We start from the raw sequence: 24,686 nt of genomic DNA, 5'->3' as shown, positions 1-24,686 counted from the left end.
TAGAAATTGTCGGACAATAGATGACAGACGATATGAACCACGATATAGAGCAAGTACTATCAAGTGACGTACCAATGTTCCGCTCAGACAGGACAGTGAACACGGAAGGGGGATCCGCCGCTTATATTTCTAGTGGAATTGGAAAACTATGAAAGGCTATAAGTCGGATATGACGAGGGTATGATCTGTATGACTTCTTATATTTATTGACTTTGTGCGCATAAGAAGTAATCGAAATTTCTACGGTTTGGTCGTGTGCCAGGAAGTTTCATTCAAGATGCCTTTCGCCAATCGCTTCGGTGATTGTAATGACAATCGGCAACTTTCATCTTGCACCATTCAACCCAGTACTTAGCCTTGACTTCACCTCATCTTCCACATCTCGGCTCCCATTTTTTTCGGGCAGTCATCGAAACTGCACAGTATACACACCCAAAATGACTGTCCTGCAGGATACGTTGAACAATCAACCAGGTAAGTATTGAGGAACTCGCGTAAGGTAACAAGAGGTGCTAAAAGCGAAGCCTGCAAGAACATCGAACATCGTATACTTGCATAATCTTCTACAGATGGTACACGCAGGACGGAAAAAATCGTGGTCGCGTTATGGCTCGAACGGTTGCTAAGACCTTGGAGGCCATGGGAGTCACAGTATGGCTTGACCAGCAGCAAATGAGCAGACAAGCGACTCGAGAACAGGTTATCGCTGGTATACACAAAGCATTTCAGCGTGTGCAATATGTGATCATTCTTGCCGCACCTGGAGATTGGGATCGCTTTGTGAATGAGGACGACATTCATCGCTGGGAATGGGAAATTAGTTTGAAGAGCAGTACGTGTACACCTGAGAAACGATGACTTTAGCCCTCATGTATGCTCACAGGAAAGCCAGTTTGGGTACTGCAGTACGAAACGATTTGTCCTCGACTTGACCTTCTTCAAACCAATCTTGTCCACGAGCTGTTGCTGTTCAGTAACTTCCTTGCAGATCTTGTTCTCAAAAGGAGCATCGAGGTGCGCAGTATAACGACGGAGAATTTTTACGATGTATTGGAGGAAATAACGAAGCGACCTTGTATAAAAACATTGTAATTTTGTCAATTGAAATTTTGTCGCGCATTGACAATGGACTCACTTAAAGAAATTCTCGTGCTGTTGTGAACTATCTATCATTGAAATCTAGTGCAGAAATCAAATTGTCCAGACTCGACTTACCTAGAAAAACGGGTGAATGCCAGAGATTCCCTGCTGACAAGGTGAATTTTGGAAACAAATCATTGATTTGTCCACCCTAACCGGGAAAACTTACTAGACAGACAGAACGGAGCCTTTCGGAAGCGATGCCTCCTGAGAACTGTATCATGAACATGAATGAATTTACTCCAGCCCTTGGACCAACGACAGAAAGACAGACAGCAGGCATACTTGCGTATCAAACCTACAAACGTTAATTTGTTGAATTGAATGTAACGTCTTATGAGGAGGGAGAAGAATGGAAGATGTCAAGTTGTAGGGTATCAGACGACTCTGAACGAATCAGGGACAGTCTGACAGATTCAGATTGGTGCCCCAGCTTGATCAACAAGTGCTTAATTTGGAAGCTGCAAAGAACTCGAGGACAACAAAGGTTGAAGAAATGTACGGGGTAGTAGGAAGACTACAGGTACTTTTTCACGCATCCGAGGCATTGAGAAGGCTGAAAGATAGAACAATCAGTAAATTATGGAATGCTTTAAATGTATATGTAACAAACTTACCAAAGACTTGATGTCACTTTCTGCATCCTCGAGACATTGCTTATCCTTGGAAATATCTAGAAGTGAAGCGGTTATAGGGAGCTTCATTGCTTGTCACGGAGATATAGATCAAATCACTCACCCGCTCCCCAATCAGAGGCTGCAGTCGCGCATGATGTGACTAAGTACAACCCGAAGTTGAGCTTCAGTAATAAACGCTAAACTATGAATTACCTGTTTTCTCCAGTCCTTTGACACAATCTACATTCGATCGAAATTGAAATTTAGAGAGGTGGGGTATCAACAGAGGAGAGGACATTAACCAAAGATATCACTGACACCACATGAAGCACTATCACTCGTAGACGTAGGTGTAGTTGAAGCCGTCGTAGTCGTCTCTGTTGAATTAGGAGCGGGCTGCTGACGCATCTTGACAACCGCTGCTCGAGCCTGATGCATCTGCCCATCGGTGGGCAGGGCAGAAGCCATGATAGTGGCCGATGCGAGAAAGGCAGCTAAGGCGATAGTGCGCATGTTCGTTGGCATAGGTTGAGATGATTCGGGGTTGATGTTGATGATAAGTAGGAGGTATTGAACGGTGACCAGCACACAGTTGGAGAATTCGAGGGGGGAAAGTCGTCGAGCTTAAATATACTATACCCGTTTTCATGATATTGAATTAATCCACGGTTATGAGAAAGAAGTGAGAGAAGTGAGCGAAGTGAGCGAAGACCGAAACCCGCCCCGACATGACCATAGCATCACTGTATCTAGAGATACAATCAGCGCTGACATGGTGTAAAAAGACGGGAGAGTCATGGAATCCAGTTGCTTTTTCGTTTTGCTGAGTATTGGTTCGTACGATCACCCCAAATGATGATAAGACGAATGGAATTGAATGATACAAATGGTGATGGACAGAGCCGTTATAGCGTTGATAGGGCGCTGACGGTTTCCTCATTTGCAGCACACAGTATTACCCGTATTAGCCCAATCATGTTCGGATCCGAACCAACTTGAACGCCGAAATAGTGTATGTAACCGATAACCGATAACACCGATAACCTCTTCTTTTGGCGCCTGAAGCTAAAATGGTTACCACGCCTTAGAGAGGTAACACGGAGCATGAATAGGTGGTTGGATGATGAAACTTTCGAATCAAGAATGTATCAGATCAACACGGGTCGCTATGCGCAGAGCTTGAAGTTGGACAAAAAGTACCTTGGGTTTTAAAGTGAAAAACTCACTTGACAATGATCCAGACCATCCAACATGACCTTGCATCTGCAGCTTCGGGGACAGGTGGCGAAATGAGGCAAAACCAAGCGAAATTTTGCATTGGGTTTGTACTACGATTCGTTCATACTGTTCACTATAGACACGAAGCCAGTGTTCCGCTTCTTCAATAGGAATTTTGAAGCATTCTGATGAGAGGAAGGACTGTAGGAGATCACGAACGGTTGTGACGTCTTTGATACGGGGTGTGTACGGAACAGGATAAAGCATTTTGACGGAGGAAGTTGGGCGAAGAGGAGAGGGGTTGTGTATGAGGAATGGTGAGAATAGCAGGGATCGTCCTTGTTGCATACCAGAGTTGAATATTTATGTATCAGATAATGTGTGGAACAAGGGGACGCCCTGAGTTGTTTCTATATAATTAATACACGAGTCTGTCGTGGTGGTAGATAAAAAGATGTTGCCTAGATATAGAAGGCGGCAGTCGGTAAACATTGCTCCGGAGATGGAGAATCATGTGATGTGCTTAGGCGCTCTTCCTCAGCCCTCTAGGTTGTGGTACTAGAGTATGGAAGGTGAAGGACTCGAGTGGAAGAATACGTATCCTGAAGGATTGAAGTTGGATTGCCAGGAGGAGCACAAGATTTACCAAACCATTCTGGCAGATACGAAGGCCCTCAACGTAGAGGAGAATGATGATTTTGACGAACAACTCAGCCAGCGCGTGCTCCGACCCATGGCGTATAGAAGAGTTCGAATAGGCAACGAAGAAGATTCCACTGATGCTGTCATGGGAGGTGGCTACCATTTGGACAACACTATGATCATGGTCGAACCTGTTACGTTCCAACAGCCGTCTTCTGTAGAGCCCAGAGGACGCTTGATCAACCTTTTACTTCACAATCAGGCTCCGCTGTTGGTTCGGATCAGCACTCTACAACTAAACACCCTCGTCCACGCCGAACGATCCTCAACATAGGTTCAAGCAAAAATCACCAGGCAATCCATCACCGCTACCACTTGTTTAAGCAATGCGCGACAACGATCTACGACGAACGAAGTTTGGATAACACCCCAGGCTTCCGTGCAGTAGTCGATGTTATCAAAGGTCTGCAGAACGTTTTGACGAACATTATCTTCTACGGGGATCTAACCATGTCTGTCCTAGCTCTGTATGTCCTTCATTGGGCTGGATGGGTGCATCGTGATATCAGCGGTGGAAATGTTTAATTGGTATAGCGAAGGGAATATAGGACTCATAGCTTGAGTATGCCACTCGGCGTACGGATCGCACACGCATAATGTCCGCACGGTGTGTTCCTCCCAGTCTTCACAACTCAGTATTGCTTGGCCAGGGAACGCCGATTGCCGCGGATATTATCAGTAACACGTACCTCTTCAGGACCGCCGCAAGCGATTCGGAGCCGTTCGAAGAACCTGATTTTAATCTTATCAGAAATCAGAATGTTATCACAACCTCTGTTGCAGTCATTAAGCCCACCTTTCCTTTCGCCTACAATCCTCTGCATGATCTGGAGTCTGTGTAGTGGATTATTGTTTATGTTTCTTCAATGACGATGAGAACAACTGTTCGCCAGACCCGATGCATCGCCAACGCATGATGGACGTTCTGTTCCATGGACGTTTCGATGTTACCCAGCATTTTCCTTCTTTGCAAAACTACGAACTTGAAGATTTACCAAACGCGAAAAAGTATCTATCCCCCTCCTTTGCTCCTGCCTTAACCATTCTCTCAGAACTCGCCTGTCTCCTAATTTCGGGGTATACAAACTCGGAGAAAACCTACCCAACAAAGATAAATGGTCAAAAATTTTTCGTCTGTCAGAAATTTCTTGGACGTCTCAGTAGTGCTACATATTCCAGAACTTTATACAGAATAATGAATGGTGATGGAGGCGCTATATACATGATTCTCCCATCCCCATTGCTGTCCACAACATGTTTGAGTGTCCAATTCAACATTTAGAAAAGATTGTCTACCTGCGCTAACGCCAAAATAGCAATCCTATCACCAGGTTGCAACGCTCTGACCAGCTCATGGCCGAAGCCCTCACGTCCTTTGATACTTCCAGCGTCTCGAGGCCCTTGCACCTCCTCTTCAGTCCAAACGACTGAATGATCTTGCTTTGTTCGATTACCAAGTTTGTTTGAGGCAATGTGCCAACGAGTGAAGCCTGCGAAGACTTGATTAAAGTGTGGTCTGGCTAGGTGACTCGCTGGATCGACAGGTCCCCGCAACGCAGCGGGGAGCCAAAGCAGGCCGGGTTGGCGGGATGCCTTGATGATGGTGGCTTCGTACCAGGACGATGGGCTTAGATTAGTTGCTAAGCATAAGAAAGTGAACAAAGGAATATATGAGGCGTGCTTAGTACTAGAAGGACTTGCCCCAGACTAGATCGTGACCTTGCACCTTCAACTGCACTTTCCGCACTCTCCTCTGTCCCAAGCCCTGTCCTACAGAACTTAAAGTTTCCGGTATCGGTGGCGAAACAAGATAACACCAAGCCAATTTGAATCCCTGACCAAGAGCTATCCTTGCGTCCACCCGTATTTGTTTAGAACGTTCAACGTGAATACAAAGCCAGTATTCAGCATCCGCAATAATAACATCTACGAGCTCTAGCGGAAGAAAAGTTCGGAGGAGATGCCGGACGATTCGGACATCTCCTTCGCTGGGTGTGTGGCGAACAGACCGAGGCATTTGAATGTGTGGTGAGGGTGAGTAGGGGAAACAGGTAGCTGTGTGGGGTATATGAGTAGCTATGAGTAGATGACACTGGCAGATCTTAAGTACAACAGTTACTGTAAGATTCCGAATCAATTCCGAATGGATAATCATGCATTCGTAAGTAGTGTAGAGACCATTCATACACAGCGCTGACACTGAACGTTCATGACTATACAGAATAATAAATATCGATAGAGGCGTTATAGACGTGATTCTCCCATCCCCATTGCTACTCAAGACATGTAAGCTCCAGCAACATCCGCGAGAGATCGTCTTGCTCTTACCTCTGCTAATGCCAAAATTGCAATCCTATCACCTGGCTGTAGGGCTCTGACCAGCTCATGTCCAAGACTTTCACGCCCTCTCAAACCTTTGACATTCCCAGGAGTTTGGGCCTCCTGTTCAGTCCATACGACTGAATGATCCTGTTTAACTTGAGTAGCAATCGCATTGGCAGCGATGTGCCAGCGAGTGAAGCCTTCAAATGTCTGATCGAAGCTTGATCCAGCCAAGACACTCGCTGGATCAACAGGACCGTTCAACGCTGCGGGCAGCCAAACTAAATTGGACTCGCGGAACGCCTTGATAATGGTGGCTTCAAACCAGGACCATGGCCCTGGATGGGTTGCTGGAAGAGGGGTTGAACAACGGAGCATATACAAGATGACGGGAAACGAAAGCTTACCCCAGCCTTGATCATGGCCTTGCACCTTTAGATCCACTCTTCGTACTCTACTTTGTCCCAAACTCTGTCCTGCGGAATCCAAAGCTTCGGGTACAGGTGATGAAACAAGGTAACACCAAGCCATTTTGAGCCCCCGACTAATAGATCTTTTGGCGTCGACCAATATTGGCTCGGATCGTTCAACATGGATACAAGGCCAGTATTCAGCGTCCTCAATAATGACATCGACGAGCTCTAATGGAAGTAAAGTTTGGAAAAGATACCGGACGATCTGAACATCTCTATCGCTGGGTGTGTGATGGACAGGCTCAGCCATTTGAGGCGGAAATTAACTTTCAGCGTAAATGGGGCACATGCGCTTCATACACGTGTTCTTCTGACCGGACCAGGAGGCCAGAGGACACAATGATCTACATATTACTCGCGTAGAGGGGACCGTAAATGGACATGGAAAAATACAAAGAAAGGTCAAATGATTATACGAAGTAAGTATGTGTTGGCTTCCATTGTCAAGCTATTTATCAAATGTGCACCCAAGTGTATCTAGAATCCGAGAAAGTGTAGAGAAATGGTCCCGTCATCCAGCTAAGTACAAATAATTGAGAGCGGATTGAGAATGGTATGAGGTGGAGGATAATGGATACTAAATAACAGAAAGCGGAAGTAGGGAGAACTGCTCGTTGACGGAAAGTATGAATACAATAATGGATAGATTGAGTAAAAGTAATTGTAGATGCACGAGGAAGAGGAAAGCAATCATGAATGCAAAAAATGAAAGATGACAAAGAATGTCAAAATGTGGGGTTTCGCTCTGTAACTTCGATCTCTCTAGGCTTTGACTCGCTTATAAAACAAAACATAAGCTTTTTGGTTCTGCAAAGGAGAGAACATTAGAAAAGGGTTATGTGGACGGGTGAGGTTCGGATACTGACCACGACCTGCTTCGCATCGACGTTCTTTACCGAACTGTCATCGCAGTAAAGCCATCCACCCCGCGATGCAACAAATGCAGTATCTATAACAGGTGGTCGTCAGCGGATTGATGGATATAGAGAAGAATATGCCCACAATGTCCACTACTCAGGTTGCCATAATGGTTCGTCACCCCATAGAGCTCATACTTGTACGGTCCCACCTGTATCCTTGGGTCATCCCTCGACATGACACCATTCACCATCCCTCCGTTCAATAACGATTGATCTGCGCCCACTGGTAACGGCGGAGGCATGAGTTCAGTCAAATCCAATCCCTTGACAGGAAAATCGACGAAGGTATCAATTTTGTCACTGAACCGGCCATTGACTTCGAATCGCTTGAGATGGATGACAAGGACAGGGGGGAGACGAGCAAGGGACAGGGTCTTGGTTGCTGGGCGCTTGGTCTTGCAGCGCGGGCAGTCCCTGGTTTTGATTGACTGGTGAGCGACGTAGTAGATGGACCGAGAGATATTGTCAGCTTACCACGCATCATCCCCTTCCATGACTTCGACGTTGAAGAACGCCTTTAAACAATTCTGTAGAGGGATTTTACCACTACGGGCGGGCACCGGTAAAGATAGTATCGAGAATGCATTATAGGTCGTGGATGTCTATCGAACACGATAAATGCAACGGTCTAACACACGAGTCACGTACAACTCACCTTCTCGCATTTCATACACCTCAGCTGATTCCTGAACATTCCTTGAAAGAAATCCACAATGATACTATCATTGCTCTGCCGCCAAACCTGCCATTCGTACTCTCCTGCAATCTGCTGGGGTAGGTTTTCTAATCGTTCCTCTTCCTCGGGCGTCCGGGTAATGGGTTTGCGCGCCATGATTCTGTTGGTGTCTTCATGGATACCGTCGAGGAGGAAGGAGAGGAATTCCTGGGAGTCATGTTGAGAAGTGCCAATGTATTGTGCATTGAGGGAACAAAGTGTGCGCTATGAGATGTCGATAAATAAAGGACAGATTAGGTCGTAAGTAGCATTACTTACCCGGAAATCGTTCGGAGTGATATACGGCATATCCCCATGCCAGATGTCATGTACGAGCCTCGAAAACGCCCTCGTCAGCTGCCCTTGCGAGTTCATCTTGTTCATGTAGTTAATCGCAGTTTTGAGATCAACCTCTGCCAAGGTGAAATGAGCCAGTTAGTTTTAGAGAAAGAAAATGACAAGCAACGGCACTCACCAGTAAAAAACCTCGCAAATGGTACTGTTGCACTCAGACACTGTATCGGCGCATTCATATAACATGTATTCCCCATATTCTTTAACCCAGACGTTCCAATAGGCGAGTCTGCCCAATACCTTGGGGGCCATTCTGCGCTCTTCAGACGAGGGACAGGATGCAGGGGGCTTAATCCCAACTTCTTTAACACAGTGGAGGAAATGCCTGAAGGAGCGATACTTGTCGAGGATTTGAAGGATGGGGATGAGAGCGAGGAAGGGACAGGGTAGGAGGGGGTTGTGGAACCAGCACCGGTCGTAGATGATGAAGGGGGAGTCGGAAATCTCTTGATGCTATCTTGCCTTTCCAGCGTGCCAGCAGCAACGGCTGGTGGCGGTCGTAGAATGGGATGAGTAGAAGATAGTTCAGGATAGTCAATCGTTGTCCGAGGGATTGTAGATATGCCATTCACCGCTCCATTAGCATTGTATCCATTGTAGCCACCGTATGTATTCATCCCATTTAGCCCGGAGCTGCTGGGACCATTGTATGCATTCATTCCACTTGTTCCTCCTATGCCATTCGCATACCCTGGCGATCCTAATCCAGGAGTCGAATACCCCGGGCTGTTCATCCCACTCAACGCCAATGCTTCCTGACTTTGATCAATGTAATCGCTCGTCCTTCTCCTCGACACAGACGGGTTGATAGACGCTTGTGGTGGAAGTGGTGGTGAGGCAATTCCATTCATACCATTCATACCATCAAACGGAGCTGGACTTCTTGTCGTAACAGAAGATAAGGATGCCGAAGGAAGAGAGTACGTGGAGATCGACGGGTAAGTGATGGGCGTAGCACCATTCAAAATCGTCGGCGCCAGGGCGCCTTCAGGTAAAGTAGACATCGGTCCAGATGCGCCTAATGGTGTTGCCCCGGTCACCATGGAGGAGGACGACGAGAAGGACGTTCTGCCTGTAGTAGGAGGCCTTTTCGTACCATTCCCCGATAAATTTGGTGACAGTGGTGTGGATGGTCCAAAAGTGGGTGTTGCCCTCCCCGATCTAGACAATGAGACGTTTGAATGTGCCGACTCTGCTGGAGCCCTCGAGTGGCTGCTACCCGAAGTAGCACTTTTATCAACAGAGTGATTCACCTTATGACCCATCCCTGCAGCACCAGGACGAGACGGACTAGTAGAAGCGCGACTTCTCGATCCATTGGATCCAGGATGTTGCAAAGAGAAAGTAGCAGAAGGTGTAGAAATTGCAGGGGAAGCCAAAGGACCTCCAGGTGCAAAGGGATTTCTCCCTTGTGACCCTTGAGGTGATATAGAAGGCGGCATCGGTGGTGGTGGCACGGAGGATGAGTGAGCTCCGTTCGTTGCAACGCCATTGGGTGTGCCGTTAACTACCGTAGTTGTTCTGGCAGCAGGACCATTAGACGACATACCCGACTCTGATATGCCAAACTCCTTCACCCAGGCCTCGTACCCTCCGACAAGCATCATCGGCATCCTTCTCAATGTTTTACGGAACTCGCGTTCCCAGATAGCACGAAGCAGCGTCGACATATCAGGGTTGCTTGCTTCACTCGTTACATGGCTGCCTGGAACTGGAAAGGCGCTTGGAGTTGATACAAGCGATGACGAAGGTTTAGACGGCGGGGTAGAACTGAAAGAGGTTGATCTCCTGTCATATAGTACAACAAGGTCGAACTTATGACGATTGTTGAAGGCAGATGCCTCGGATGTGGGGGCGAGGGAGAGGGAGTCTTCAATTGAATACGATGTTACACTGGATGACAATGATTCATCAGGTGCCATTACTGTAATCGATTATGAAGAGAAAAGATGAAGACTTACTCTGTTCTCCTCAAGACGTCTGGCTCAATACACACCCATGCAACACCCTTTGACTCCTTCCCTAGCTCGATATGCCCCTTCTCAAACTCTGCCCGTTCCCGAACATCCAACAGAATTATCTTATGCTCCCGTAAATAGTTGTATAGCTCTGTTGGTGTACATGTATTCTTTTGGGGAATAGTGGTAGAGGAATTAGAGACAGTGGGCGATGTCAGGAGGGAGGAAGACGAAGGAGGAGTGGTGAACGATGGTAAAGGAGATGTCCCATTGATGGACGGTGATGGATCCAGACTGGTAGGTGAAATAGGTCCGGTAATTGGAATAGGGTCATCGAAATTACCATAGAAACTCCTTGAATTCGACAACGCCGAAGGCTTGTTTGGTACTACCGGAGGAGCTTTCGAGGTCGAAGTAGGCGTCGGCGACCCAGGTCGACTATCCCATATGCTACCTGAACCACGAAATGGTGTGCTAGGTGTACTCGACGGCCGTTCTACGACGGGGACCATAAAGTTTCGTAAAGCGGCATGAGGGGTGCCTGGCGTTGCCGGAACGGGTGAAGCAAGAGGGGCTTGACCGCGAATGGAGCCTCCCGTATCAGTAGACGGGATTCCTGAAGCTGGGGAGGATGAAGGAGAAGCCTCACCAGTTCCATTGGTGTTGATCTCTTTCAAGTCCTTGATCGACCGATTCGATCTCAGACTCGATGTTGAGCCCATACGCCTCAACGACCTGCCTGACCTGGCAGAACCAACAGATCGGTTGGAATTAGTGCTCCTTCCAGTAGGGACGCTAGGAAGGTTGAACGGTGTTGAACCGTCTAATCGCCCATCGGATTCGTCTAGCTCATCAATGCTCGGAAATTGGGCATTGAACGCATTGTATTCCGATGAGGTGGAAAATGAACGAGTGGGAAGAGTAGGTGAGGAAGATGGAGAAGACCCTGGGGACGGTGGACCGAATGAAGATGGTGAAACGAAAGCATGCGAGTAGATTGATGAATTTGATGCGGAGATGGATGAGGTGGATGCAGATGCAGGGGATGATCCAAATGATGTAGAAGTACTAGTGAAACTGGACGCAGTGTTCGAGGTTGACGTTGATGATGATGAGGAAGATGTCGACGAAGAGGAATGAATAGGATTAATAATCGATGATCCTGGAACAGTCGAAGGGGCAGTCAAGCCTGTTAAAGTAGACAGCGCTGCTGCAGTCGAACCCGAAGACGATGAAATGGTAGAGCTTGCACTAGTATTCGGGCTTGGAGGACTGACCCCATTGGAAAAGGCGGCGGAGATCGATGTTCCGTTAACATGCAGATCTTTGGAGGACCGCTTGTTTGAGGTCGAGATAGACAAGCCCGAGTTTTGCAAGGCTTTCTTCCGATCTGCGATACTCCCTCCAGATTTCTGAGACACGGAATTTCCTTCGCTTGGGCTGGTTCTGTATACGGAGAAATTCATGCGCTGCACCGAAGGAAGAGCGGATAAGAACTTACAATGACGATGTAGCCATGCTCTCCTCTGACATCCTCAATTTCGCCTCTACTGCCTTCAGCCTCGACCATACATTGCTATCCTTCTCCATAAAATCTTTCAACTCCCTCTTAAGGGCATTCTGACCATTCTGACTCCACTCGGCCGTCCCGAATATCATCTGGGCCAGGCTAGCGGCTTTCATGAAAGCAATGAAAGCACCTTTCAAGTCACCCTATGACCGAGATGACACTTGAGTATGGATGGACGTACACAAGTTGATTTGAACACACCTGCGTTTCGCAGTTAGTTGCTAACAAATACTGGTTTCTTGTATTACGCAGTAGCGCCATCGCTGAAGCACCTTTCGCAGACGCTTGAACAGATAGCTGAGCTTCTTGTTTGAGTAAGGCTATCGATTCCGTTGCTGATGACGAAGAAGTTGGGTCTACCGCGGAGGAACCATTTGGTGGCTCATAATTGGTCTTCACAGGTCCTCTGGTCGGCTTAGAGGGTGGTTTGGAAGGTGGAAAGTCAGGGGGCGTAGGAAGAACCGATATGGGCATTATGATCTTCTTCTTCTTCTTCTACCTCTAGTTCTTGGTATCCTCGTCTAACGAAAGAGTCTGTTGGAATAAAAATATTATCCTGAATTTGCTTGTTCGGTCCTAGATGGCGGTATTAGTGCTGATGCTGGCAATTAACGAAGTTATGCACACTGCACGAGCTACACGGACTATCGAAATAAAGCAGTGCAAGCCTAGGTTCAGCAGGAGCCCGAAAGTTGGTACTTCTTCACCGGTTTTATCTTTTGAGGCTGAGGATGGTAATTCGGCTCGAGGTTATCGTAGCCAATGGGACATTCGATATCGAGAGTGTCAGATGTACCGTTGAAGGGATATAAAGAAGAGAAAGATCAAGTACTGCGAAAGCTGAGCTGGACAACCGCTGACTGACTGACAATAAAGGTAAGCGCCCCAAGTCGCATTAGGTAAGGGAAGACCTAACCCTAAACTGAGCTCGCAGTGATCCATCATCCAGTACAACTCTAATTCTATCGCTACGATCCTATCAACGAAGCCATTACCAAAGAGACTGTTCCTCCCTTTGGTATTCTCCAGACTGAAGAAAACACTCTGACAAAGCTTCCGGTCTATCAAGAACGACCGGAAACATGCCGCGACGCGCTTCATGGGTAAGCAATATACACTCTGATACCTTGCGTATGACAGCGAGCTCTCCTTACCCTTGTATACAGCCAGTGGAGAGATGCCTATCTGCACTTCATTGAAACTTTCTTTATTGATTGGATTCGGAGCTGTCAATCCTCCGCCAACGAAAGCTTGGTTCATACATAGGGAAGTAGACGAATGGTCGCAAACGACATCTTTACGTTGACCGGTATCGCCTAACTGAAATTGAGGTCAATATACCGATAGTGATACCGCCACTTATTATCGACGAGCTCATCATTGGATATTCAAAAATGTTAGGCACTCTGAGTTCTCGATCCACGATCGCAGGAATTGATTCTCCCTTTGGGAAAGAAAGAGAAAGAAGAAGCAACTCAATATAGAGGAGAAGCATAACGCCAAAGGGTGTAATCCACTTGCCAACGTCGCAATACGAGTTTGAAAGTTTCGACCGAATCACCACTGGCACAAATTTCTGAAACGTACTGGATGGCAGGCCTTGAACCCGACGTTGCGCAATTCTCATATACTTAAGCTGCATACATGAATGCTATGCCATCTAATCGAAACTTGCAACTCCATGTAATCCCTTCCTAGAACTCCATTCCGAGATAGCGACGTCGTCATCTTATCTCGAAACCGCGCTCAATCAAATGACCTACGCCGGGTTTGGGTTGTCTGTTATGTGTGATTTTCGCGAGCGACGTTAGTAATCGAGCTTGCTTCTGGGGTGTGTTCGATCGGTGTTGGTACGCTTATCTACGAAGGTATCTTGTTCTCAGTGCACACATTATTTCCGGGAAGAGTTCGAAATGTGTACATACTTGCAAATATTGCTTTTCTTACGCGGTGTAAGCGGTCCGGATAAGGTCTCGCCGTGACGCTCATCTCGCAAAATCGCAACCGTTCAACGAACTTCGCAAAGCAGCCAACTTACTAATAAATAATACCAAGCTCTCCAGGAACGGAAACCCGACTGACATGATTACTTAGCAAACAGTGAGATGGTGGGATTTTCAATCGAAAATAGTATATAACCAAAATTTGGGACAATCGCTACTTCAACTTTCTCATCTCGATTTGATATGTCTCAACAGAAGGCTCTGCTACTGGAGAAAGCCAAAGGTGCATTTGTGGTGTCCACTGTGCCTATCTCGAAGCCTGGTCCTGGCCAGATCTCTATCAAAGTCATCGCTGCTGCTTTAAACCCAGTCGATTGGAAGATTCAGGCATGGGACTTTTTCATGAAAAAATATCCAGCCATTCTTGGTACAGACATTGCAGGTGATGTAGAAGAAATCGGTGAAGGTGTCGAAGGCTTCTCTAAAGGCGACAAAGTGTATGTTCTTATTCCTCGCCTTCGAACCTTTAGGAACTGAAATATATCCTAGATTCTGCCAGGGCTTTTTTGTGAATGAGATGGCCGGATTTCAGCAATATACTTCAATTCCTGCAGACATCGTTGGAAAGGTCATTCAACTCTTGCTGTGGCTCCCGGTCTTTGGAAGGCTCAATAAATTCTTTGCCTAGATTCCTTCCAACATCGACTATGCACAAGCTGCCACCATTCCTCTAGGATTCTCCACTGCCGCAATTGGTCTCTTGCGTGCACAACCTGAAGGAGGAGGTCTGAACCCCACCTTTGATCCTAAAGTCAACTTTTCTGGAGAACCTGCGATTGTCGTTGGTGGAAGCACGTCAGTTGGTCAATATGGTACGTGATTTCGTCTCATACTCCCTCAAAATAACGCGTTTCCTTATCTGTAACCCCGTTCACAGCTATTCAGTTGCTGAATCTGCTGGGCTACAGCACCATCATCGCATATGCCTCTGCTCGTCACACCGAGTACCTGAAATCGATCGGTGCAACGCATGTCATTGACCGTGGAGAGATACCTATTGGTCGTTTGGCTGAGGCCGCGAAGAAGATCGCAAATGCACCGATTAAGATAGCCTACAATGCAGTCGGCGATAACGATTCTCTCGCGGCTTGCATCGCTGCTATCGTCGAAGGTGGTCAAGTAGCCGATGTGAACCCTCAGGCTAAAAATGAAGACTCAGGAAATGGGAAGAGAGTGTTCGCCATCTTTGGGAGTTCGCACCATCCCCCTCACAGAGACTTTGCTCGCATCCAATGGAAAACTCTTCCAAATCTGGTTGCAGAAGGAAAGATTGTGGTGCGTAAGCAATCATCGCAAATTTTGTCATGCTGACTTGCATTGCTTGTAGCCCAATCGAGTCGAGAAGGTACCCAATGGCCTTGCAGGAATCGATGAGGGTTTGCAGAAGCTGAAAGCTAACAAAGTCAGCGGTGTAAAATTGGTTGCATTTCCTCAGGAAACAGCGTAAGATTTGAAGAATCCTTTCTTCGGTGTACAAATACTGTATGTATAAAGTTAAAATGTGGAATTGATGCGCGATTATGGCGAGAAAGAGTCTTAGTGTGGGATTGACGACCGTTCGATGAGTTGAACAGGTGTCGTTGGAGACTGTTGGAGACCTTCACTCGTGCTGAGTTTTTCCCTTGTTCACTGCATGCCTACACCGACTGGTGTCTTTCGTAAGTTTTGGGCATTACCGCGCTTCCATTCACTTGTGAGCTTTGGTTCTTTCTCTCTGGCGATACATATTATATGTAAGTTGAAGCCGTATCATATGCGGGAGAAAAATTCTGAACAAGATTAAATCAGCTGACGCGAGTCGGGAGGGCGGATGTCGGGGTCGGGATGGTGGCGCAAGTAACTTCGGCGCTTGACGTGTTTCGCACGATTCTTTTTTCTTTCCACAACCTTTGTATCGCGAGTAACTGGAATGAAAGTCATCTCTTGTCACAACAATTATTGAGAACCTGCGCATGCGTTTGATGGGATAATTTGTTCCCGAAAACATGCAATTGTACGAAACGATTGCGTTGGTTCTTCTCACAGCCTATTCACAAGGAATTTTATTGCATATCATGAGGACTCGGGGGCCGGGAGAAGCGTACTTAAATGTCTGAAGACAGCAGGTAACCGAACGTCTTTCAGTGACTCTTTGGAAATGGGTAGCGTTGTCAGATCGGAGCGCGTAGGTCTCTTTCAAAACATACGAGTGTACTGTGAGTGGGTAGACACGGCGTCGATTTAATTGCGTCAACTCATGCTGTCGATATATGCAGGGCTGGCATTTATTGCATATTGGGGCATCCTCCTGTTCGGATATGATACGTGGGTCCACCTAATAACATTCGCTGCCAAGTTTTTCTGAACAAACTTTTGTAGAGGGATCGCGTATGTGCACCTCGTACACGTTGTTTCACAGAGACCAACCTAGGGATTCAGTGGTGGAGTCGTAGGGAACCTCTACTTTGAAGAAACCTTTGGGATAGCCAATTCAACTGGAACCATCAATACCAAGAAGAGTGATGATGTGTCTTCCAATGTCGTTTCAGTCCTTCAAGCTGGCGCATTCTTCGGAGCTCTGGTTAGCGCTCCGGTTTCCGGTACGTGTTTTGTGGTTGATTCAAGACGAGTTTAATCTTATACACATTCACGCTCAGCCAGGTTTGGGCGGAAATGGCCTTTGTTCATCTACACCCTGATCTTTGCCATCGGCGCTGTGAGTTTTGGCTTCCTCCTCACGGTCAAATGTCATTCTTGACATGCCGTCTTTTGTGCACCATAGATCCTCACCATTGTTCCTTCCGGTAGCAATCCTGAGCGCGGTTTGGGTGAGATCTATGCGGGTCGGGTCATCTCCGGTTTTGGAATTGGCGCAATCACGGCAGGTATATTCGGTTGATCTCCTACCTCAATAACTCCGATACTGATTGCGAATTCTATCAGTGTCTCCTGCTTTCGTATCTGAATGCTCTCCGAAGGAGGTTCGTGGTCGAATTACTGGATTGTTTCAAGTAATGGTTGCATCTGGGAGTGTGTTGCTCTGAATTCATCTATCCCTCCATGATTCTTCTGACATCCGTCTGACCATTCCAGTTATGATTTCATATTTTATCAACCGTGCGGTCCCATCCTAGACACTTCGGATTTGTTACTTACAATTTCTATCTACCTCTAGTTGGTGTTGGCTTACATGTGAAAAACAATCCCAAAATCTGGCGGATCCCTTTTGGCCTGCAACTTGTCCCTGCTGGAATGATGGCGCTTGGTCTCCTAACAATCAAGGCAGATATCCCATGTAGTCTCTCTATCGTAACATCCCAAAATCTCGCTTTGTAGGAATCCCCCCGCTACCTTGCCTCTATTGGCCGCAACGAAGAAGCTATCGACAATCTCGCCTACCTTCGCCGGTCTCCAGCGGATTCGGAATCTGTTGCACTTGAGATGGCTGAGATTCAAGCCGCCATTCAGGAAGAACGCCTAGCCCGAGTATCTCTTGGATGGAGGGAAGCATTTTTCGGAAAGGGGAACGCCATACGTTTCCTTATTGCGTTCATGATATTTCTGCTGCAGCAGTGGAGTGGTCAGAATAGCGTAACGTGAGTACCCTAGCACTCCGGACCTCGTCTGCTGATATATATCTTCGGGCTAGTTATTATGCACCACAGATATTTGCTTCAGTGAGCGACTCTTGTACTAAGGGTATAACAGCTGATGCGTTCTCGTAGATCGGATACACCGGGACGAAGAACTCTCTCCTTGCCTCTGGAATTCTAGGCGCGGAATTCTCGTCGTTTCGAATTCTTGACATGCTTCTCACTTATCTTTCTTTAGGCGTAGTAAAAGTCGTGACCGTTTCCACCTTCGTTGCCTTCGGTGTTGAGAGGTTCGGTCGAAAGCGTTTTCTGTTCATCTCGTCTATGGGAATGGGCATTCTCTTCTTCATAATTGGTGCTCTTCTCAAAACTCACCCTCCACCTGCAGCTAGCGCCAACGATGCTCCTTCTTCACCTTCACGAGCGAGCCAGGCCATGGCTGCAATGCTGTATCTTGAAGGAGTGTGCTATGTCATCGGGTGGGGTGCGTTGCTTATGATCTCGTCCAAGAACCCTAACTAATGAGGTTTTCATCTAAACTTAGGTCCTCTTCCTTGGATATACGTCTCCGAAATTTTCCCTACGAGGACCAGACACTACGGACTTGCCTTGGCTAGTGCCTCTCAATGGCTTTGGAGTGCGTCTAGTGCTGTTCTACCCACCCTTGGCTTCATTACTAATCGACTGGTGATCTAGATTTTGTGATATCCAAGCAAACACCTATAATGAAGACCGAGCTAGGTTACAAGCTATTCCTAATGTTCGCAAGCGTGAACATAGGTGCATTAGCGGTGTTCTCCCTGTGAGCCTTGTACCCGGGTAAAATCATAGAGTCTAGCCAATCGTTCTACTTATAATAGCCTTATTCCTGAAACCAAAGGGAAGTCTCTTGAAGAAATGGATATGTGAGTCCGTTTAGGCTTGTTTTCTGACAGAAGAGATGTACTTACTATTCTTTATCCAGAATGTCAGTAAAGCTTGGGTGACTTTGTATGGCCGGATACCGATACTCTAACCTTCAGATTCGGTGCCGTGGATGTGGAACAAAGACAAAAGGATATCATGGCTCAAACCCTCAGTTAGTGTCGTTGCTTATCAGTGTGCTACTGTTAACATGTCCCTTTTATAGTACACAAACAGCCACAAAGGCAATTTCCGTCTACCCGGAATTCCATTTCCTCAGACAATAAGGTATGACTGCAACTGCACAGTAAGTTGTTGTATGTACTACACCTTCGAACAACTTTGAACAGTATACATAACTAGATAAGAAACTGAATGAATACCTATCTAGCCAATGAATTTCGCTGTTGCTATCTGCATCTGTCCGCCTCCCGGCACTTTTTTTACCAAGCTTAGGATTCATGAGGTTGTGCTCTCTTCTTGCCAGTTATTGCGGAAAATGAAACGTTGGCGAAAATTCAAATCATGCAAACAAGAGATCGCTATGGAATTTCTGAGGGGAGATTGTGCAGAACGAATAACTAAGGACTTGAAGTTGGGGGTGGGTGCACTGGAGTCCAAGTGTCGTCGTTCTCCATTCTATAGGATCTGAGTTCCGTTGATTGCTCGACTGGTCAGAACAGCGACCATAAATCAGGTTCCTTGGACCTGACGCCCCCGCGGCGCCCTAAAGAGCGGTGCTTCAAAGGTACAAGTCCAAACCAATCCCAGAAAATGCGGGTATGTATGTTATGATTCGGATTGATCTTGGTGAAAGCATACCGATTCTCATGGAATCAATCATTTTCAACACATCTACACATCCACCACAACATGTCCGCATATTTGGTGTGAAGAATTGGTACGATGCTCGCGAGCGCTCATGTCAGTCTATGTCAGTAAGTACCAGTCTCAACCTGGTCTCAATGGATCTCAATTTCTTCAGGATTTTGATCCGACCTAATTATCTGTGTAGGTCCTTGTAGATCCCCATTGAGAATAGAACAGCGCCCTGGCGGGTATGAACTACATACTTACATCCACGGACTAAGGATCCCAAAGCTGTCCATTGGCAACACCTACCTTCCCGCCTCTTCCCGCCTCTTGAGTTCAGCTTTTCAGAACTGTTTCGGGGTAAGGTTCACCGCAACTCACATTGTTTTATATTCAAAATCAAAATTTGCCTAGTAATGGAAATGTCGCTTTCCTTCCTGCTGACAGTTCCTTATAAGCATTAATCCAACGAGTAAGGCGAACAAATTATCTATTGCGCTTCCTTTTCCTTGTAACTCATCCGTTTTCTGTACAATGAATACTCTACTCCTGGGGCTCGCAGCGTTTGTGCTTGTGCTACTCATTCGACTGTACTCGAGAGGAGGGGATAGGAAACACCTCCCGCCTGGCCCTCCAGGTGTGCCTATCCTCGGAAACCTGCCCCAGCTTGTTGGAGTATCTCAACTATGGCATACTTTTGATAAGTGGAGGTATGAATACGGTACGCATCTGCCTCTCCCAATCCACGACCATTGCTTATCTACTTTCCCAAAGGCCCCCTCACGTATCTGAATATGGTCGGAAAGGATGTCATGGTTCTCAACACTAAAGCCGCAGCTTTCGAGCTTTTGGAAAGGCGATCTGCAATTTACTCAGACCGACCTAGAAGTATCGTGGCGGAGTATATCGGAAGTCAGTTGGCGATACCATTTGCAAGATATGGTAAATCGTAAGTAGTAGTACTGTGGTGAAATCACCGAGTGGTTGCTCAACCCGACCTGTATAGATGGCAGAATATGCGTCGAGCAGCCCATGAAGTCCTAAATGCAAGGGTCAGCTCCCAGTATCATCCTGTGCAGACCGAAGAAGCTATCATTCTGGCTAATGGTTTGCTGTATGACAAGTCCTCAACATTGCTCGAGAAAATCAATGGGTTAGGACCTAATTATGTGGTCATACTATACTTCTTGCTGATTTGTTGTACAGCTCAGCGTCGACGGTTATTTCAGTCGTATACGGCAAACGGTCTCTATCTAGCGAAAAGAAAGTGCAAGCGACGGTTGACCCAGATGAGGACCTCCATCTTCCAGAGTCCGACCCCCTCCAATCCCTTTGTAATATTGGCCATCGGTTTACAAGTTCATTGTATCCAGGCGCCTATTTGGTGGAAGTTCTTCCTATATTGGACTATGTACCCACCGCAATGGCACGGTGGAAGAGGAATGCTCGAAGAGATTTTGACAGAATTGGGGGGACATTCCACAAGTTTTACAATGATGCGGTAAGCCTGAACACTTCAGCACTTCAGTCATAATCCAAAAATTCTTACACATCGTCGAACAGGTGCGGAATGATGAGCAGCGCACGAGTCTTTGTGCCAATCTAGCAGATAGTCAGTTCGCCACTGGACTTACGAACACGGAGAAAGCGTGGGTTACGGGCTCTATATCGTATGCTCATCCCCCTTATCCTGGGTTACCGAATCTCAACTAAGTTTACGTTTCGTACCTCGATAGTGTGGCCGCGCTAGAAACTGTGAGTATCCTGAGTTTTAGTGCTGTCAGTTCTCAATAGCTCAACTTCCGTACAGACCAGTACCACTTTATCATTCTTCATGTATGCTATGATTCAGTACCCAAAGGCCCAGGAGCAAGCGCAAAAGGAGCTTGACCGTGTTGTGGGCAGACTGCGGAGTCCAAATTTTACTGATATGGCACATCTTCCATACATCCGAGCCATAGTAAAAGAGGTTTGTTAGCCTTGAATGGTCTTCTTGTCTTTCATTCTATGTCCATCTTATTGATGCTGATCAGGTTCTGAGATGGCAACCAGCAATTCCATTAGTTGTTCCACGCATGGCGATGGAGGTATTTCTCCGCTTGGTTACTCGAAAAATTAATCTACAATCTCTTCTTTTCAGGATGACTGGTACGAAGGGCGCTTCATCCCTAAGGGTACAGCTTTGATCCTCAATTTGTGGTAAGTCCCCAGACATCGTTCTACGCGCCCTCGCCAACACTGGTACACAGGTCAATGAACCACGACCGTGAAGTATACGGACCTGACGTCGACCAATTCCGTCCCGAGCGCTTCCTTCAACAAACTGAGAAGGAAGGCGAATACGCACTTCGGCCTGAATACGTGAATGAAGATGGGCATTGCTCTTATGGCTTTGGAAGGAGGTAAGATAGATGTTCATTTTGCTTGCTTTTTCGCTGATGGAGTATGGGATGGGTAAAGGGGATGCGTAGGGAAATATGTGGCCGACAACGCACTATTCATTGACATGGCTACGATCCTATGGGCATTACGCATTGAACCTGATACTTCGAAGCCGACTGAGACTCCAGTGAAACGGGGACCAACGAAGGACCTTGTCAAGTGAATTTTCATTATATGAGCCGTGTGTTGTCTACTAATCCACATTAAAGCCCAATTCCGGACTTCCAGTGCCGCTTCCTCTCTCGGTTCCCTGAAGCAGATACAATTCTTCAACATTTACATGAAGAGGTCATGCAAGAAAGGAACAACGAAGCTTGATTTGCCCAAGAAATTCCTCCCTTACAGGCTTTTTTTTTTGCTCCCATTTAGTTCCATAACTATAACACTCATTTTTTACTTGTCACAACTTATCCTACGATCTTGTACATATACATAGTCCTCGATATATTTTCTGTAACACTCCTCCCTACGCGTTAGGGCGTACTTTCCCTAGATATTTATCATTTACATACCATTCTCCGTTTCTACTCTAGAACCAGGCTTGTTGATTGTGGATCACCTATCGCTAGTTGCTAGTGCCTCAATGGGGACCGTCATGTGCGCTCAACATATTGATAGCTTCCTATATCACATATGTAAGAAAGGTAAAAAGAGTACTTACTAAGCTGTGAGATCCCGGGGTAATGAGCGAACTACAAGCATAGAGAATAAATTCAACCAAGATAGATAGATAGACAGATGAATACAAGTAAACGCACTATCACATCGGGAATCCACCATTTGAGTAATTATTGTAAATCATGCCATTCCCAATCATCTGCACAGACCCACCTTACATGGAAGATACCAGCCTTCGCGGGGTTGGCTGTCTGCCATATTTCATCAACTATCCGTTGGTTGCACAGTCATGAGTGGCATAAACCGTAGGTTTTACATACAACAGACTTAAAGTATGCAAGGGAGGGAGGAAGAAAAGGGGAGGATGCATGAAGTGAAACATACAGCATCATGCATCTAAAATAATGGCTGTGATTGTGCTAAGTGATTGAGTGTATCGTATCATTCAGTCATTGGAGATACAGACCGTATAATTGTATAGACTATCAAAGCTTACCATTTCCAGAGAAGGTTCCTGGTTGGCCCAGGAGTACGGTTGGAGGGAATTGTACTTGGACATGTGCCACCCAAATTGTTAGTACTAGGGGCATTCATTAGAGATAGATACTCAACATGGTGGATTTTTGTATAGCTTACCCGCTCATGGTCAGATGCCAAACATTGCTGTGCGCACCTTTGAAAGTTGAAACGGCACGCAAAGACAGTCTCATAATTGCATAAGCCCTGGATCTCCGAAACCCAACAAGAAGGCTCAACAGGACCAGGATAGTTAACCTTAAATGCCTTAAGATAGGTTTGGAAACCTTTTTAATCCCCCGAAATCCAGTTGACCATCTTATCCACCTCTGACCAAGCAAAGCTCATATTTGCATACAGATACAGTTGAGTGAATAATGTCGGATCTTGTGCAAATGTACGGCTGTAGAGTGAAATCCTGTGGTAGAGTGGTAAGGTGGATAAGAAAATTTGAAGTGGAAACTTGAAAAAGCTCCATTGGGGACTTGAGCGTTGTTGGAAAGGTTACAACCGCTGAATCCACTGATGGGGTTGAAGTCTTGGAACATAGTGGTTTTCCTCAGAACGGTTCTATTGAGTTATCGAGATCCAGTGCGGTTCACCTTCAGCCTAATTCTAATACAGCGAAGCTCCTTTGAATCCGCATCTTGCCTTGAGTGCGTACTTGGATGTGCCAGCGGATGAAAGGAAAGAAGAGGTCAGTGGTATGGATCTGTATACGGATTGAGTAGGCAGACAAGACGTTGAAGTCGAGTAATCCATAAGATGGTCGAGTTCCATACGCATGTAGACCATATCTGTTCGAGCCATGAGTCTTTCAGAGTCAGGACGACGGGCGATGAATACGGAAATCACCATCGTACCAAGAGCCGGGTGAGCAGACGGGGAAAGCGGAGGTCTGTGCGGAAGGTCGCTGAGACATTGACATTGTAAGCAGCAATAATGATACGAGGAGTACGTTCTATCGGTAAAGATCATTCATTGACCGCCTACTCAGGCACTTATCCAATCTGCACGTTCATCCTGGGTGAGAGTACGCCATTCCCACAATAGAAGCCGAAGCCGCTTGGACGTCGAGAGCAAAGAAAATATCAAATTGGAAAGACCCTGAAAGACCCGAAAGACTCGCAATAAAATCGGATGTTTTGTAGTCATCTTGTCGTCATGCTGAGCCCGAAAGAGCATAGGTGAGGTTTTAAGCAGAGTTTCACGAGTGTTGAGGTTAAGGTTAAGGCCGAACATGCTCGGCCCGCATTGCACGTCTGCCTACCACGACTATGGATGCTTCTGGGTACTCCCTGCATAATCTATCCCAAGTGCGGGCCTATAATTCTCTCCTGGATTCTCGCAAACCCGGCACATTCCGTCGGGATACTCGATCCCACTCCTCCAGCTAGCATGTTGATCAAGGACTGTCCAAGTACCAGAGTCAAGTAGGAGTCGAATCCATGTACAAATGGTTCTCTACTATCGAAGTTATTTCAGCACTTGTTCATTCTCCCTGTTATCTGACGCGCGACTTTTGCCCCTTCTCAATTCCAAATTTCTCTGCATGTGCAAGGCACCTATCACGTTCCTCCTGTCTTTTTAACCTCCCCATAGCGCCATGTCCCTCTGCCATTGCGGTATCAACTGTATCTGTGAATCATTTTCTTCTCCTGGAAAATTCCTACCATTATCATCGGTCGGAGAGCATGACCAAACCGGAGAACCTCGAAGTGGATCTCGTGGAATACCACTGGGTATATGCTCCTGGATCATCTTTCCTGTCTCTCTTGTGTTCTATCTTCATCTGTTAGTATATAAATTCTTCATCAAAGGTCCTCTGAC

At 46.5% G+C, this 24,686-nt stretch overlaps 9 protein-coding genes across 9 annotated transcripts; 5 read left to right on the top strand and 4 right to left on the bottom strand.

Moving 5' to 3' along the window:
- Positions 1-437: 437 nt before the first annotated feature.
- On the top strand, positions 438-1,092 carry C8R40DRAFT_1161310 (uncharacterized protein; the record flags this gene model as incomplete). Its single annotated transcript, XM_046230108.1, has 3 exons — positions 438-474; positions 533-832; positions 884-1,092. 3 exons carry the CDS (start codon positions 438-440, stop codon positions 1,090-1,092), a joined length of 546 nt encoding a protein of 181 aa, XP_046085039.1.
- Positions 1,093-1,370: 278 nt separating this feature from the next.
- On the bottom strand, positions 1,371-2,440 carry C8R40DRAFT_1110520 (uncharacterized protein). The gene is made up of 5 exons (XM_046228324.1): positions 2,060-2,440; positions 1,971-1,997; positions 1,879-1,917; positions 1,758-1,813; positions 1,371-1,696 (listed from the first exon to the last, which is right to left on the bottom strand). Exons 1-5 carry the CDS (start codon positions 2,280-2,282, stop codon positions 1,658-1,660), a joined length of 384 nt encoding a protein of 127 aa, XP_046085038.1. The 5' UTR covers positions 2,283-2,440; the 3' UTR covers positions 1,371-1,657.
- A 1,070-nt stretch (positions 2,441-3,510) lies between these two features.
- Positions 3,511-4,389, top strand: C8R40DRAFT_337212 (uncharacterized protein). Its single transcript, XM_046234762.1, has 4 exons — positions 3,511-3,547; positions 3,604-3,769; positions 3,826-4,080; positions 4,141-4,389. The coding sequence occupies exons 2-4, from the start codon at positions 3,709-3,711 to the stop codon at positions 4,200-4,202; spliced, it is 378 nt and encodes a 125-aa protein (XP_046085037.1). The 5' UTR covers positions 3,511-3,547; positions 3,604-3,708; the 3' UTR covers positions 4,203-4,389.
- A 292-nt stretch (positions 4,390-4,681) lies between these two features.
- On the bottom strand, positions 4,682-6,133 carry C8R40DRAFT_337029 (uncharacterized protein). Its single transcript, XM_046234760.1, has 5 exons — positions 6,006-6,133; positions 5,797-5,950; positions 5,379-5,732; positions 4,974-5,317; positions 4,682-4,920 (listed from the first exon to the last, which is right to left on the bottom strand). The coding sequence occupies exons 2-5, from the start codon at positions 5,834-5,836 to the stop codon at positions 4,861-4,863; spliced, it is 798 nt and encodes a 265-aa protein (XP_046085036.1). The 5' UTR covers positions 5,837-5,950; positions 6,006-6,133; the 3' UTR covers positions 4,682-4,860.
- Positions 5,425-6,945, bottom strand: C8R40DRAFT_336956 (uncharacterized protein). Its single transcript, XM_046234759.1, has 3 exons — positions 6,407-6,945; positions 6,006-6,349; positions 5,425-5,950 (listed from the first exon to the last, which is right to left on the bottom strand). The coding sequence occupies exons 1-3, from the start codon at positions 6,720-6,722 to the stop codon at positions 5,891-5,893; spliced, it is 720 nt and encodes a 239-aa protein (XP_046085035.1). The 5' UTR covers positions 6,723-6,945; the 3' UTR covers positions 5,425-5,890.
- A 33-nt stretch (positions 6,946-6,978) lies between these two features.
- C8R40DRAFT_337166 (uncharacterized protein) lies at positions 6,979-12,547 on the bottom strand. The gene is made up of 10 exons (XM_046234761.1): positions 12,191-12,547; positions 11,921-12,132; positions 10,423-11,865; positions 8,583-10,354; positions 8,387-8,520; positions 8,048-8,332; positions 7,867-7,994; positions 7,475-7,806; positions 7,339-7,421; positions 6,979-7,279 (listed from the first exon to the last, which is right to left on the bottom strand). The coding sequence occupies exons 1-10, from the start codon at positions 12,461-12,463 to the stop codon at positions 7,235-7,237; spliced, it is 4,707 nt and encodes a 1,568-aa protein (XP_046085034.1). The 5' UTR covers positions 12,464-12,547; the 3' UTR covers positions 6,979-7,234.
- Positions 12,548-14,175: 1,628 nt separating this feature from the next.
- On the top strand, positions 14,176-15,439 carry C8R40DRAFT_1048217 (chaperonin 10-like protein; the record flags this gene model as incomplete). The annotated part of the gene is made up of 5 exons (XM_046224485.1): positions 14,176-14,429; positions 14,482-14,560; positions 14,621-14,804; positions 14,870-15,267; positions 15,320-15,439. 5 exons carry the CDS (start codon positions 14,176-14,178, stop codon positions 15,437-15,439), a joined length of 1,035 nt encoding a protein of 344 aa, XP_046085033.1.
- Positions 15,440-16,129: 690 nt separating this feature from the next.
- Positions 16,130-18,473, top strand: C8R40DRAFT_1048178 (general substrate transporter; the record flags this gene model as incomplete). The annotated part of the gene is made up of 14 exons (XM_046224483.1): positions 16,130-16,187; positions 16,248-16,300; positions 16,403-16,575; positions 16,633-16,687; positions 16,754-16,856; positions 16,915-17,001; positions 17,065-17,088; positions 17,147-17,280; positions 17,308-17,567; positions 17,621-17,648; positions 17,697-18,048; positions 18,109-18,201; positions 18,261-18,366; positions 18,425-18,473. 14 exons carry the CDS (start codon positions 16,130-16,132, stop codon positions 18,471-18,473), a joined length of 1,575 nt encoding a protein of 524 aa, XP_046085032.1.
- Positions 18,474-19,814: 1,341 nt separating this feature from the next.
- On the top strand, positions 19,815-21,885 carry C8R40DRAFT_1070449 (cytochrome P450; the record flags this gene model as incomplete). Its single annotated transcript, XM_046226231.1, has 11 exons — positions 19,815-20,001; positions 20,055-20,229; positions 20,287-20,433; positions 20,487-20,781; positions 20,844-20,950; positions 21,017-21,035; positions 21,091-21,249; positions 21,314-21,367; positions 21,421-21,479; positions 21,530-21,682; positions 21,741-21,885. 11 exons carry the CDS (start codon positions 19,815-19,817, stop codon positions 21,883-21,885), a joined length of 1,500 nt encoding a protein of 499 aa, XP_046085031.1.
- Between the last annotated feature and the right edge of the window lie 2,801 nt (positions 21,886-24,686).

Source organism: Lentinula edodes, assembly GCF_021015755.1.
Source record: "Lentinula edodes strain Le(Bin) 0899 ss11 chromosome Unknown C8R40scaffold_23, whole genome shotgun sequence".
Lineage (NCBI taxonomy): Eukaryota > Fungi > Basidiomycota > Agaricomycetes > Agaricales > Omphalotaceae > Lentinula > Lentinula edodes.
Note: the sequence above shows the minus strand (reverse complement) of the source record. Positions and strands in the feature narration are given on the sequence as shown.